Source organism: Meriones unguiculatus, chromosome 2 (assembly GCF_030254825.1).
Source record: "Meriones unguiculatus strain TT.TT164.6M chromosome 2, Bangor_MerUng_6.1, whole genome shotgun sequence".
NCBI classification, from domain to species: domain Eukaryota; kingdom Metazoa; phylum Chordata; class Mammalia; order Rodentia; family Muridae; genus Meriones; species Meriones unguiculatus.
This window is the reverse complement of record NC_083350.1, coordinates 11,939,747-11,952,825: the sequence shown is the minus strand read 5'-3', so window position 1 is coordinate 11,952,825 and position 13,079 is coordinate 11,939,747. Positions and strand designations below refer to the sequence as shown.

The 13,079-nt window shown below is 43.6% G+C and overlaps 1 protein-coding gene across 3 annotated transcripts in view; it reads left to right on the top strand.

Moving 5' to 3' along the window:
* Window positions 1-13,079, top strand: part of Epg5 (ectopic P-granules 5 autophagy tethering factor) — a 95,474-nt gene that overhangs the window by 52,415 nt on the left and 29,980 nt on the right. For all 3 annotated transcript variants that reach the window (XM_060377011.1, XM_060377010.1, XM_021645488.2), the window contains 2 exons: window positions 2,374-2,545; window positions 3,608-3,770. In XM_060377011.1, the coding sequence (XP_060232994.1) occupies window positions 2,374-2,545; window positions 3,608-3,770 (335 nt within the window). The remainder of the gene's footprint in view (window positions 1-2,373; window positions 2,546-3,607; window positions 3,771-13,079) is intronic.

Genomic DNA, 13,079 nt, shown 5'->3' with positions numbered 1-13,079 from the left:
TGGCTGTAGAGATCTCGCTCACACTCAGTGCCCTATTTCTCAGTTCTAAGTAACAGTTATAGTTTGAAATTCCAGACATATGCTTGGATTTCTATGTAAATTGAAGATTTTCTCAAATAAGATTATGATAACATAATTAAATAGGATTTATCAAATGATTGAACATATAGTTGAAATTGTAGGAAAGATTTGACCAGTGCTTTTGTGATACCAGGCCCTTTTTCTCAAATTGTTTTGTAGACTTTAGTATTTTCGCCAGTTTTGCTCTATAGTGGTGATTATAATTAAATATGCCCTGAATTTTATTTTTCTCTTTTGTTGAAAAAATTCCCTTGGCTGGGCTTGGAGGTGCGTGCTTGGAAGGTGCACACAGTCGGACCGCTATGTGTTTGAGGCTAGCTTGATCTACGTAGTGAGACCCTGTCTCTAAAACAACAGATTAATAATAACAACAACAACAATAGTATGTAACCCTATTTTTTCTTTTATGATAAGTTATACTGCTTTTGAAAGAGTCCTTAGTTTTTCTCTTTACATTGTAATTTATAATATCAGAAATCTTATCAAATGGAAACTCTCCAACTTTACAATTTTCATGTAAGGAATGACAGTTTTAGAGGAAAAAAAGCAAGCTATACCTGTCTCTTTTGGAATGCTAATTCCATCTGTTTGGGGTGCAAGTAATACAGATGTTGTCATGGAAGTCATGGATAGAAACTTTGTTTTTACTTTTCAACAAGAATAGAACATTCACTGTTGTATCTTGAACAAAATGGAAATTCACAGCAGTGCCTTAGGTTTTGTTGACAGTTTGCTGACTTGAAGTTCCCTTGACCTTCCCCTTTCTTTTCTGTAGCATTGGAAGGAATTGGGAGTTGAAAGCATTGGTCTTTATGATCTTCAATTCCCCACCTACATCGGTTTGTGTGTAGTGTGGTGAAGATGGAGGGAAGTAGGCATTTGTATGTGGCTTTCTATTAAGAATAGAAACATTTCGGTTTGAATCAGTCTGAGACCGTGTGGTCACTGCAGAGTCTACAGCCCCAACACCTTCACTTTTCTTCTGTAGTCTGAGCTGCTTATTATAAGTCATTTTCTAGTGAGTCATGTTCACCATCTGGCTGTGTATTCACAGGGCTTTATGAGCTATTTTCGTTCTTTACACGTTATCTTTCTTACTTAGAACCTGGCTGAATTTTAGATATTTTCCTGCTCTATTCCATAATGTCCATTCCTTTCTCACTCGTTTCTGTAAAATTTCTCAGGATAGTGGCATTAAACTACCTACCTCCAGGTTGGTCCCAGCCATCATCCAGATGAGAACTGCTTAAATTTGCTCAGTTGAGGCCTGTAGAGATGGCTCAGAGGTTAAGAGCACTGGCTGCTCTTCCAGAGGTCCTGAGTTCAAGTCTCAGCAACCACATGGTGGCTCACAACCATCTGTAATGTAATCTGGTGCCCTCTTCTGGCATGCATAACACTGTATACATAATAAATAAATAAATCTTTAAAAATATTTGCTCAGTTGATGACCATATACTAATGTAAGTTCAAACTAGCATGTCATGCAAGACTGTTTAGTAATTTAATATCACAAGCCTTTGCTCTTTCTTTTAAAAAATGATTTATTTTTATTTGCATTGATGTACTGCCTGCATGTATGTCTATGTGAGGGTTTCAGATCCCCTGGAACGAGAATTACAAACAGTTGTGAGCTGCCATGTGGCTGCTGAGAATTGAACCCAGGTTCTCTGGAAGAGCAGTCAGTACTCCTAACCACCGAGCCATCTCTCCAGCCCAAGCCTTTGCCCTTTAGCCAGTAGATTATAAATTCTGTACATGTTGTAGGGGCAAGAGTGTGCATATGCGTGCGGGTGCATGTGTGGAAGCAGAGCTCAACCTTGAGTGTAAGTCTTTGCCCAGTGTATATTTTGAGACAAGTCTGTTGGCCTGGAGCTCACTGAATAGCCTAGTCTGGCTGGCCGGCCAGCCAGTCCCAGGTATCCAGCTGTCGCTAGCTTGCCCTCCCTGGAAATACAGATGTGAGCTGCTGGGCATAGTCCTTTCTTTTTTATGTTGGTTCTTGGTATTGGACTCAGGTCCTAATGTTTGCACAACCAGTAGCTGATAGATTGATTATCTCTCCAGCTCTGTTCCTGATCACCTAGCTCCTAGTGTCCTATTATTAGGCTTGTGGGACTTACTCAAAACCTGAAAGAACCACACATTTAACCCTCCATTCAACCATAGATTAAGGGACTAGTCTGAAAATCTCCAACATTATTTATCAGAGTGAATAGGCCAGGGCTCTGTCTCCTTGGTGTGTTACTACCCCATAGTACCCATTACTGAGTAAATATGCTATTCTTTCAGCTAAAGAAAGGGTCCTAAGCAACTTACGGAAGCACGAGGCTCCACAGCCTCCTCTTGTTCTGCACCCTATGAGGCCTCCTGTGCCACCCATTTCCCCAGCTGTGCTGTTGAGTCAGAAGGACGCCACCCAGCTGATGTGTGCAGACCTGAATCTGCTGCAGCAGCAGGCCAGGTAAGACCAGGAGACCTTGGGGACGATACTTCCTGCTTGTTGCCTCATCAGCTGTGCTGACTTGGTTTGGGTTGGCTTCCTCCTCAGCGCTCTCACCACTGCAGGCAGTTTATTCAACCGAGTCATGACAAGTCTTTTTTTGAAGTTTATGTCTGTGTGTGTTTCTAGTGTGGGAATGAGCATGAGCACAAACACCCACAAAGGTCAGAGGCGGTGACCTCCCGAGCTGGAGCTTCCTGAAATGGGGGCTGGGAACCAAACGTGGGTCCTGTGAAACTGCAGTGCCTGCTCTTTACTGAGCCACCTCTCCAGTCCCCGTGACAAGTCTTTTAATTTTATGTTATGTGGCACTCTCATACACTGTCATCTTCACATAATTCCTGTGGGGTTGTTTCTGAGGTCAGTCGTTCTGCCTGAGACATTTTATGCTTCCTTTCAGAAAACTGTCTGATACCAGAAAGACACTGTTAGAAGGGGCAACATGGGGCTTACATTTTTGTTCACTGCCTTGCCTTCTGCCTTCTGTGTTTTTAGAAAGCTGGCAGAGGTGCCTGGTCAAAGGGTAGGAAAGTCGTTTGTTTGGAGTTCACAGGGCACATTCTGAAGAGCCCGCTCGCTAAGGTTTGGTTCTCAGTTGCGGTCTTTAGGGTACACATGGGCAAGTCTGTTTATTAACAACAAACAGCGTTACAGATCCTCTGTGAGTCAGTCCTTTTATTGACAGTTTTCCTTTGGCTGCATTTGAGTCAGGCATTTGATGCTTGTATGTTGTATGCACACATGAGCATTTGCTTGCTAATATATTATTGACATGCTGTGTGCCCCCCTCTCTTTCATGCATGTGTGCATGTGTGTGTGCACGTGTGTTAATGGAGTACTGCACTGGAAGTTACAGAAGGTTGTGAGCTGCCATGTGGGTGCTGGGTATTGGTGCTGAGTATTGAGCCTAGGTGCTCTGGCAGACCAGCCAGCACTCTTGAGAGCTGAGCCATCTCTCCAGCCCCTTGATCCCTTTTTATAACCTTTCTTGACTTTGTTTTCCCACATGGGGTCACTTTTCAGAACTGCGGCTCTCCGGGAGTCGCAGCAGGTTGCCTTGGATGGTGAGCTGTTGGAGACAATGCCCAAACAGTACATCAACCGTGAAGAACAGACCACCCTGCATCTGGAGTGCAGAGGCAGTGGTGGAAAGAAGTGCCAAGGAGCAGCAGTTGTAACGGTTCAGGTGAGGTTGTTTAATATCTTCATAATTTAGAGAATTTTAATTGAGTCCCTTATATTGGCATACTAGTGAGAAAGATCCAAAGAACATTTGACCTGTGTCCCAAAACATGTTCAGAGGTTTATGGAGAGTGAAAACACACGGAGAGCAAACTAAGTTGTCTTCAGTTTCCCACAGATAACAACAGACTTATTTTTGTGCAAATGTAGCTTCAAAATACATTCTGTGACAGATGTGACCTGCAAGAAAGTACTTAGTGAGGAGTTCCAAAATGAGGACAACCATTTGGAAGGTTCTCAGAAAGCTTAAGTTGCTCCTCCTAAGATTTTGATGATGGTACTTTGGGAATAGTTAGGAATAATGGAATGGGTTTCTGTGTTGCTGTCCAGGGCTAGACCAGTTAGTTTCAGGTGTTCTGGGGAGGAGTGATCAGGGTTCATGTGGGAAGATTGTCTGTAGTGATCACAGGGCTGAAGTTCATGGTGTGGGTAGCAGGCAGCTAAGGACAAGTGTGGAAAGCAGAGTGTTGGGCAGATAGGTAAGGAAGATACATAGCAGTCTGTTTAGAAACATCCAATTGCCTATCACATTACACTGGAAATAGAGACAAAAGTTGGTTCTGAGATGTTGTTAGTTCAGAATGGGAACTGAGCCCAAACTAGCCTGTGTAGCACTTACCTCATCTCAGACTCTGTATGAACCTTTTATATAACTCTTTGATTCTCATATCAATGTAGTGAGCTGTGCATTGGTTATCTTCATCTATGTGCACTTATCATCTTTATTTTCCACATTGTGGGTGTGCCTCACCCCTCTGCAGATGACTTCAATAGCATTACCTGAGCTGGAGATGGGACAGTTGGACATAGGCATGCCTGCTACTTGGCCATATTTGTGTGAAAATACTTTTGTTAGCTTTAAAAAATTGAGTCATTTATTTGCTTATCCTTGATTGTCTTTTAGAAATCCCCACCCCTTCCTTTTCAAGTCCACTTCCTAAGCAGTCTGTTTTTAGCCATTTAGCTTTATTCACTCTCTGAGATATATGTGGTCATACTGTCCCTCATAACCCTGTTCTCTGTCCACGTATTCCTTTCTTTAGCCTGCACACTCATTGTTGCAGCTTGCATTTTGAGAGGCCTTTTCTGGTTAGGCTGACAAACCTTTCCTCTCATAGCAGCTTGTTCTTAATGTGTTGTAGTAACTTGTTCTTTATTCCCCTGCCAGACAGAATTCTGTGGAATAGTGTTCCTTATGCACACATATATCCTGTGTCTATATCATCTAGGGCACCTTCTTTTGCAGGCTGAAATCTGGAATAAATCAGCGAAAGCCACTGGCATACCACTTGTCAGGTTATGGTAATGAGGCCGTGTGTGTCATTAATTCTATGGCTGTTAGAAGATTTTGAGGCACATGAGATCAGCGACATTGTCTTATTCGTGTTGTCATGCTTCACAGTCAGCATGTGTTTGTAGGAAGCTGCAGTTTATACCATCCACAGTGCGTTCTCCAAGCTGTCTTTAGGGACTTGTGGAGAGTGCTTAGCTATGAACTATGTGGACGTTGGAACTTTTTTCTAGTAAGTTGTAGCCCTTCTTTGCTTATGGTTAAGTGGACTTTTTGGTCCACTTAGCATCTAAATGCACTGGGTATAAATCTCAATTGACCCTTTCACTTTCACAAGGTTTCTGTCTCATTCTTGAAGAGCAGAAGGAGTGTTGCATATGATAGCCTGCCTTCTAGCCTGTTAGAGTCCTTTATAGTCCTTGCACACCTTGGGGTTCTCTTAGGCGCTTTGCTTGCAGTATCTCACTTACTTTTCACAGACTGAGGGTGAGAAACAGGTTCACTTCTGCTAACTTTCCAGGTAGCACAGCAATGTCATTCAGTTAGAAATCAGCACATATCCATCAAAAGTCAATTTTCAGTGTTTTTGTTTTTAATTATTATTTTTATGTTGCTGGGGATTGAACCCAGAGCCTTATGCGTGCTGAACAAGTGGGTTATTACTGAGCTACTTCTCCAGTCCTCATATCCACCTATGTTCAGGACCTGTGTTCTTCATATTCAGTCCAAATGAATGGACTACCAGTCCATTCATTTGCTTTAGCTTCAACTCTCCATTCTGCAGACGAGCAGTGTGCTCCAATGGAGTGGATAATGACAGTACGATTTCACTTTAAATGAACACATGCATTACTTTCTATCAGAGTCTCTGTCATTATAGAATCCATGATTTTAGTTGAGCATTTTGTTCTGCATCAGTTTCTAAACATTAGTTTTATGGAAAAATAATTTTACAGTCAACCTTTTTCAAATGTAATTTTAATGGTTCATTTATAAAGATTTCATATTACCTCATTTTCTTAATAAAGTTTTTTTCTGGATATTTCCAGCGTCAGCAAGTCTTTGAACTTGTGTAGCTTCTTTGGAGTGTACAAAGGCTGAATGTGTTTATGAGAAGTGAGACGTGTTTCTTCTGTGGTCTCCAGTTCCAGCAGTCGCCTTTCATCGTTCAGTGATATTCCTAGAGGAAATGGAGTGATTTATGAATGGGTTCTTTTTGTTGTTAGTATTGTAGGGCATATTTGCTAGACCCAGGATTGATTTATTCTCAAGTGAACAATTTTTCCATCCCTAGAAATAAAAGGTGGAAAAGACCCACTGAGGGCCTCCCATTTTTGTAAAACCTTGTGAAAGGACATGCTTTGTCCAACTTTTTTGTCTCATTAAAATTACTAAAATGGAGGGGTTTCCACCATGCAGCTTTGATCTATTTTCTCCAGTTTCTTGGTATTGTGAGATGGAGTCATTCACTTCTCATATCTGTTCTTAGTAAGAAAAGGAATCTTTCCACAGTGGTGGGCAAGTATGAAGACTTTTGTGCAACATTGGTGAGTCTTATATAAGTTATTGTGAAAGGGAAAAAATAGGTATGCCCAAAGCTGTGCTCTGTGAAACACACAGGGCCATTGCCCTTCAAGACTTTAAATATAGTATTAATGTAGGATCTCATTTAATTAAGTTGAGAAATTATGTTTGTAGCATCTACAAAGAATGTATAATTTTTGCAGTGGTAGTTGAAGACCATTTCTGGGCAGGTAGATATAAAGAGAAGGTTTAAATGCTACTGTTCACCCATGTGAGTGAGAAAACCATGAGAGAATGAGGGATGCAGAATTCTACCTTTCAGGTTATTTTGCTCTTTTCAGCACTCTCAGCTGTGCTTCAACCTTAATATTAGCCTGTTTATTGGGGTCCCTCCAGTTCATTGCCCCTTGCTCTGTATTCTCACTCTTCTCTCTCAGTTCCTCTAAAATTTGTCTTTAAACTTTTCCTTTCTGGTCACCTGTCCCTCTTCAACTCTAACAGACATTATAACTCTGTGTGTGTGTGTGTTTGTGTGTGTATGCATGTGTGTATGTGCATGCCTTGCTTTGTTTTTTAGCTTTTTAAACTTTATTTTATTTGAGGAGTTCAGGCCTCTACCACCCTTTTACCAGTCCTTTAGCCCTACATAAGAGAAAGAAGGTTAGTGGGGACAGGGGCCGCAGACCCTTTTTCTTTTCCCTGCTGTTTAGGGTTGATGGGTTCTTCAGGGGCTATACCAAGTCTCTGCTAACAACAAACGCAGACAGCAGTCTTCTCCATCTCTTTCCTCCAAGCTGCTGCACCACGAAGAATCTTTGGTCTCTCCAAATTACCACCACACCCTCTCTTTCTGGTCTCTGAGAGTTTATATCCCTCAGAGTCCTAGACCATGCCCCTCTCTGTGCTGCATGAGGCAGGCCATTAATAGACTATACCCTGCAGGAGGCAGTTATCAGCTGTGGACAGATTAAAGCCCAAACTAAAATCCCACACTTGGGATTAAAAGAAAAACATATTTACATAACATAACCGTTTTTTTTTTTTTAACAACCAAATCTTCCATTACACCTTTTTATCTTATTTAGTTCAAATTTAATAGAAAAAAGTGCAGAAGAGGTTTTGCATGGCACTCAGTGGCCAAGTGTCCCTGTTTTGGACATCAGACTGGATGGAAGCATGTGCAGCTTTCAGCCAGCCGAGTGCGTTTGTCACTTATTTGTCAGTGAACTACAAGGGCTAAATCAGTGTCAGATTCTCTTACACAAAGTCTCCAGCAGAAATTCCATTCACTATGATCTTTCTCATGTGTGATAAAGAGGCTTTGAAGGAGATGAGCCTTTAAAACTTTGTAATCTTGAGGACTGCTGTGCTTAAGGGCTGATACAAGGGGGTATTTGCAGGTCTCAGTCTTTCCTTGTTTCTTGGGTCTTTGCAGTCGTGCAGATATGAAAATCTACAGAGGCACTACTCACTTCACAGTTGGCGTGCTAACATTTTCTTCCTCACCACAGAAGTAACGATCCCTGAAGGGCACATAAATGTGAACTCTAGAATAAAAGAATACAGCATGGGCAGTTCGCATCCCCCAACACCCATGTAAATGCAAGGCAGATGTGTAAGCCTGCCCCGGTTCTCAGTGTTTGGGAGGTAGCCACAGGGAACTCCGTGGAGCAAGCTGGATAGCAAGATTAGCCAAGTGGTCAAATTTTGGGTTCAGCTGAGAGACCTTTTCGCAATATGAAGTGGAGAGTTACTGGGAAGACACCTGATATCAAACTCTGGTCTCCATATGCATGTGCCCTTGCATCTGTGCATGCTTGTGCACAAATGACTCATGTACCCTGTGAACATACATATGTGTGTACTGTATACATACACACGTGCCAGACAAAGTAATAATCATTAAAAAAAAAGAGCACAGCGCATTCTTGTTTGTGGTTAGGTAGGCTATGCCTCTGTGATGACCTTCTGGTCAAATGACTGTGGCCTTGAAGTTGGACCCATGGTGCCCAATTTAGAGCATTTCCTGAAGGCGTTTTGCTATCAGCAGTTGTGACACAGAGTTCTTCTAGTTAGAAGCCACTGACACCAACCAGGAAGCGACCTTCCATCTATCTTTGTGGTGCACCCTGAGCCTAGGATATCCTGTGCATGTATTCACAGCCGAAAAAGAATACCAAAAATGCGGAGATAAAACCACAGTCAGTTAGAGAAAGGCTGTGTTAGCAAGTACCTCAGGTAGGGAAGACATAATTTTTTAAAGGATAGATTTTTAAAAGCTCTATCCTTATTTCTCATATCTTTACTAAGAGTCAGACTAACTTAGCAGAGACTAATCTGTTGGCCAGTTGATCTTTCTTTGATGTGTTCTTGATTGGGTTCATCCCCCTCCCATACCATATTGATTTAGGGAAATTGCAAGTATACATTAAATGGATATCATCTTGGCAAACTAGCTTCCTTTCCCAGTGCTCCTTACCCACTACCCACCAAGAGGTTTCTTTTAAAAGATGCTGAGGACAGAGAGATGGAAACATCCTGACCATAGCTCAGGGTTCCAGGGTTCTTCAGCCTGGGAGTGGAGGGCAGCTAGCAGTCTGCAGGCTCAGTGCCATCATCTGTGTGTGGACTCCTGGGAAGTCGGAGGTGCAGTGGGCTTGGGCAGATCTTGTCACAGGGACCAAAAATACAAAAGAAATGAACAGTGAAGAGAGGCAAGATGTTCTCAAATGAGGGGCAGAGGAGTGAGGACAGTCTGAGAGTGGGGAGAATAGAGTCCCTCCAGTGGTACCTCTCTGAGTGAGTGTAGGGTCCATCACAGGATATAAGGCAACAGGCTGCTGCATGGAGAAGGGCACCTGGGACTAGGGAGGGGTAGATGAGGGAAAGCAGAGAACAGAAGGGCAGGAGGGGAGAGAGGCTCTGAGTCAGGAAGGCCAGTCTCAAGGAATATCTCAGACAATGTCCCAAGTTCTCGAAGCTTTGGAACACTTGAGGGCAATAAGAAGAGTGTCACTTGGAGCTGGTGTATTCTTGAAGAAGGCTGGAGGGGCCTGATTGACCTGCTATGTTGTGCTTCTCCCCACTCTGCATGGGAGCTAGAAGGTTTTGTGGCCAGTCAGCTCAACAGCTCAGGTGTCTCTGCCTCCGAGGCCCTTGCTGGACTTGGTCCCTCAGCCCCACCAGAGTGAGTTGAGGTTCTTTGGTGTTCTTGCCTTCTCTGTCCAGGGTCTCTGGCTGCTTGTCTAGCCCAATGTGAGAGAAAGCATTTGGGGAGAGCTCTGGTACTAGGTACTAAGTTCCTGATCTTGCTTTGACAACCTGCTGGCTGTGACTGGCCTTGTCTGGTCCCTGTCCTTGCTTCTTTAGGACCTCAGCTGGAAGACAAAGCTGCAGCTGTCATTGTTATTGTCTCAAGTCAGATCCTTATTTATTATCATGGGGATGGCCCATGTTTGAGAACTCTTGTGGGCTTACTTCTTGTTGTTGTGTCCACCTTAGTCTCAGAGACCATCAAACATGGTTGTCTTGGGGGGCATTTTTACTTGCTGCTGTTGCTCTTAGGTCTTGGGAATGCAGATGTGATATTCTTGGGCATATGGATGATGAACTTTATCTGCGCAGTGACCTTGCTTTGCTTGGTGTATACAGCCCAACTCTTCTGCTTTCTGCACGAAGGAGTGGCATTCTTGGCCTTCTTTGCTACCATCTTATTTGACACAGCGGTAGAGGCCTTGTAGATGCTGATGATATCCGGTTGCCTATGAAGAGTAGGTGGTTGGAAGTCATGGTTCAGGTTGTTGCTGATCACTTTGGAAGAGGCAAGGTTTCCTAGGAGGGAGCCATGTTTACAGGTCCTGGCAGGGCACCACCTTGGTGTACCGGACGATGGTGATGTTGCCTTCCACAGCTCCTCTCAGCTCACTATGGTATCCTTGTTGAGATCTATAATGCTTGTCTTGCTCATGAGGACCTGAACCCAAGCCCAGCATGGTGGTATGCTTGATGGTAAACTTGCTATCTGGTCAGGGATGACCTTGAGCTTATCCTGGGATTGCAGGTGTGTGCCACTGTGCCCAGTTTATACAGCACCAAAGGTTTTCTCTATCCTAGGTATACATTGCTATTACATCCCTAGCCCTTCTGAAGCATCTCTTAAAGAACACCAACCCCTCATGTTTTGATCACACACACACACACACACACACACACACACACACACACACATACTCACACACACTCACACACACACACACTCACACACACACACACACACTCACACACACACACTCACACACACACACTCACACACTGACTCCACACACTCCCCAACCTTAACCTTCTGTGTTCTCCCCATCTAACATACAGGAAAAGCAAATATTCAGGCTACATGTGTGCATAAAGAGGAAGATACAGATGCTATTAGCAAAAACATTTGTCATTTTAAACAAAATATACACAATTTTAAAACAATATAATAAAATACAGAAGAGTGGAGTAGTGAGTGGGACAGTGGGAACTGCTATGAGGGAGTACAAGCATGGGCCAGCCTGTGAGGAACTGTGTGTAATTCTCAGTTTCTGACACAAAGTGAGACACTTAGAGGGCCTGCTCATGGACGTACGAGTCAGTCAGAACTTGTCAGAACAGTCAGAAGTGCAGGGAGAAGAGTCATGTTGGGAGATGACGGCATCAGAAACTGGTCACTTCTAAGTGGACCTAGTTCTTCTGTGTGTGCACGATATGAGGACAGCCTCAAGGGCCATCCACCTTGCTCTTTTGAGACACAATGTCTCACTGGCTGATGCTCACCAAGTAGGCAAGACTGCGAGGGGTTCAGGATCTGTTTGAGCATAGCCTCATGCTGCACTTGGGTACTAGAGTTTGCACTCAGGTCCTCAGGCTGCATGACACGTTTTACCAACTAAGGCTCATCCCCACACCTGCAATGGATGGAATCCTGTATAGAGGCAGCATGCCTCTGGAGCATGCTGTTAACTAATGCAACATGATGCTTGTGCTTAGTTGGATCCAGGAGAGCATGTTGATCCTGACTTGTGTCAGCCTCTGCCTCTGCCTTAGCCCTCTGTCCCAATTCCCTTCAAGAGAGAGAGGAGGAGGGACACCTCAGCAGGAGAGGTGTTGGTTCTTCTTTTAATTTTAAAATGAAGTTATTTATTCACTTTACACCCTGATCGTAGCACCCTCCCTCCTCTCTTACTGGTCTTACCCTCCCTCCCTCTTGTCCTTTTGACCCCTCTTGCCCCTCCTGTTCCTCAGAAAAGGGGAGCCTCCCCTCCCCATCCACCTCAGCTTATCAAGTTGCATCAGGACTGAACACATCCTCTTCCCCTGTGGCCTGGCGGAACAGCCTCACCAAGGGAAAGTGATCAAAACCCAGGCAACCAAGTCAATGTCAGAGACAGCCCCCACTCCCTTACCAGGGAACTCACATCAAGCCTGAGCTGCCCATCTGCTACATCTGTGCAGGGCGCCTAGGTCTAGTCCATATATGGTCCTTGGCTGGTGTGTCAGTCTCCACAGGCCCCTCTGGGCCCTGGTTAGTTGGCTCTGTTGGTTTTATTGAGGAGCTCTTGTCACCTCCAGGTCCTTCTATTCACCCCCTGCTTTTCCACAAGACTCCCTATGCTTTGCCTAATGTTTGGCTGTGAGCCTCTTCATCTGTTTGGATCCGCTGCTGGGTAGAGCCTCTCTGAGGACAGCTATGCTATGCTTCTGTTCATAGTGTCAGGGGTTGGCTTTCTCCCATGGGGTGGGCCTCAGGTTGGGCTAGGCATTGGTTGGACATTCTTTCAGTCTCTGCTCTATCTTTATCCCCAATCTACCCACAAAAACTTTGACCAAAATTTACCCTTCCTACAAGTTTTTGATGGGAATTTGAATAGGCGAATGTAAGAGAACTAGAACATGTTTTGTCAGATATTCTTAACGTTGATGAGTTAGTTCATAATATCAGTTTATAAGTTAGACACAAATTTTGGTGTTTTTGTAAGAAAATGCATTTAAGCGAGATGTGGTGGCACATATTTGAAGTCCAAGCACTGGGGAGGTGGAGATAAGAGAATCAGAAATTGAATGTCCTTCTTGGCTAAATAGTGAGTTTTAGGCCAGCTGGTGTTATATGTGACTTATTTCTAACACACACACACATGCACACACGCGTATACACATGCACAAATGTAAAAAGAAAATTATTTTTAGTTTAAATTTTATTCTATATAAAACCAAACCAAACCTGAGCTCTGTAGTAGTTGCCCTACTCCAAGTGACAGGTGAATGTAGAGCCTGTGTTTGGTAGGCAGGAACTCTTCACACTGTGAGCTGCACTTTCACCCCTCATTTTGACTTTTTTTTTTTTAAGAGTCAGGGTTTCAATGTGTAGCACAGGGTAACCTTGGACTCATGATCCTTCTGCTT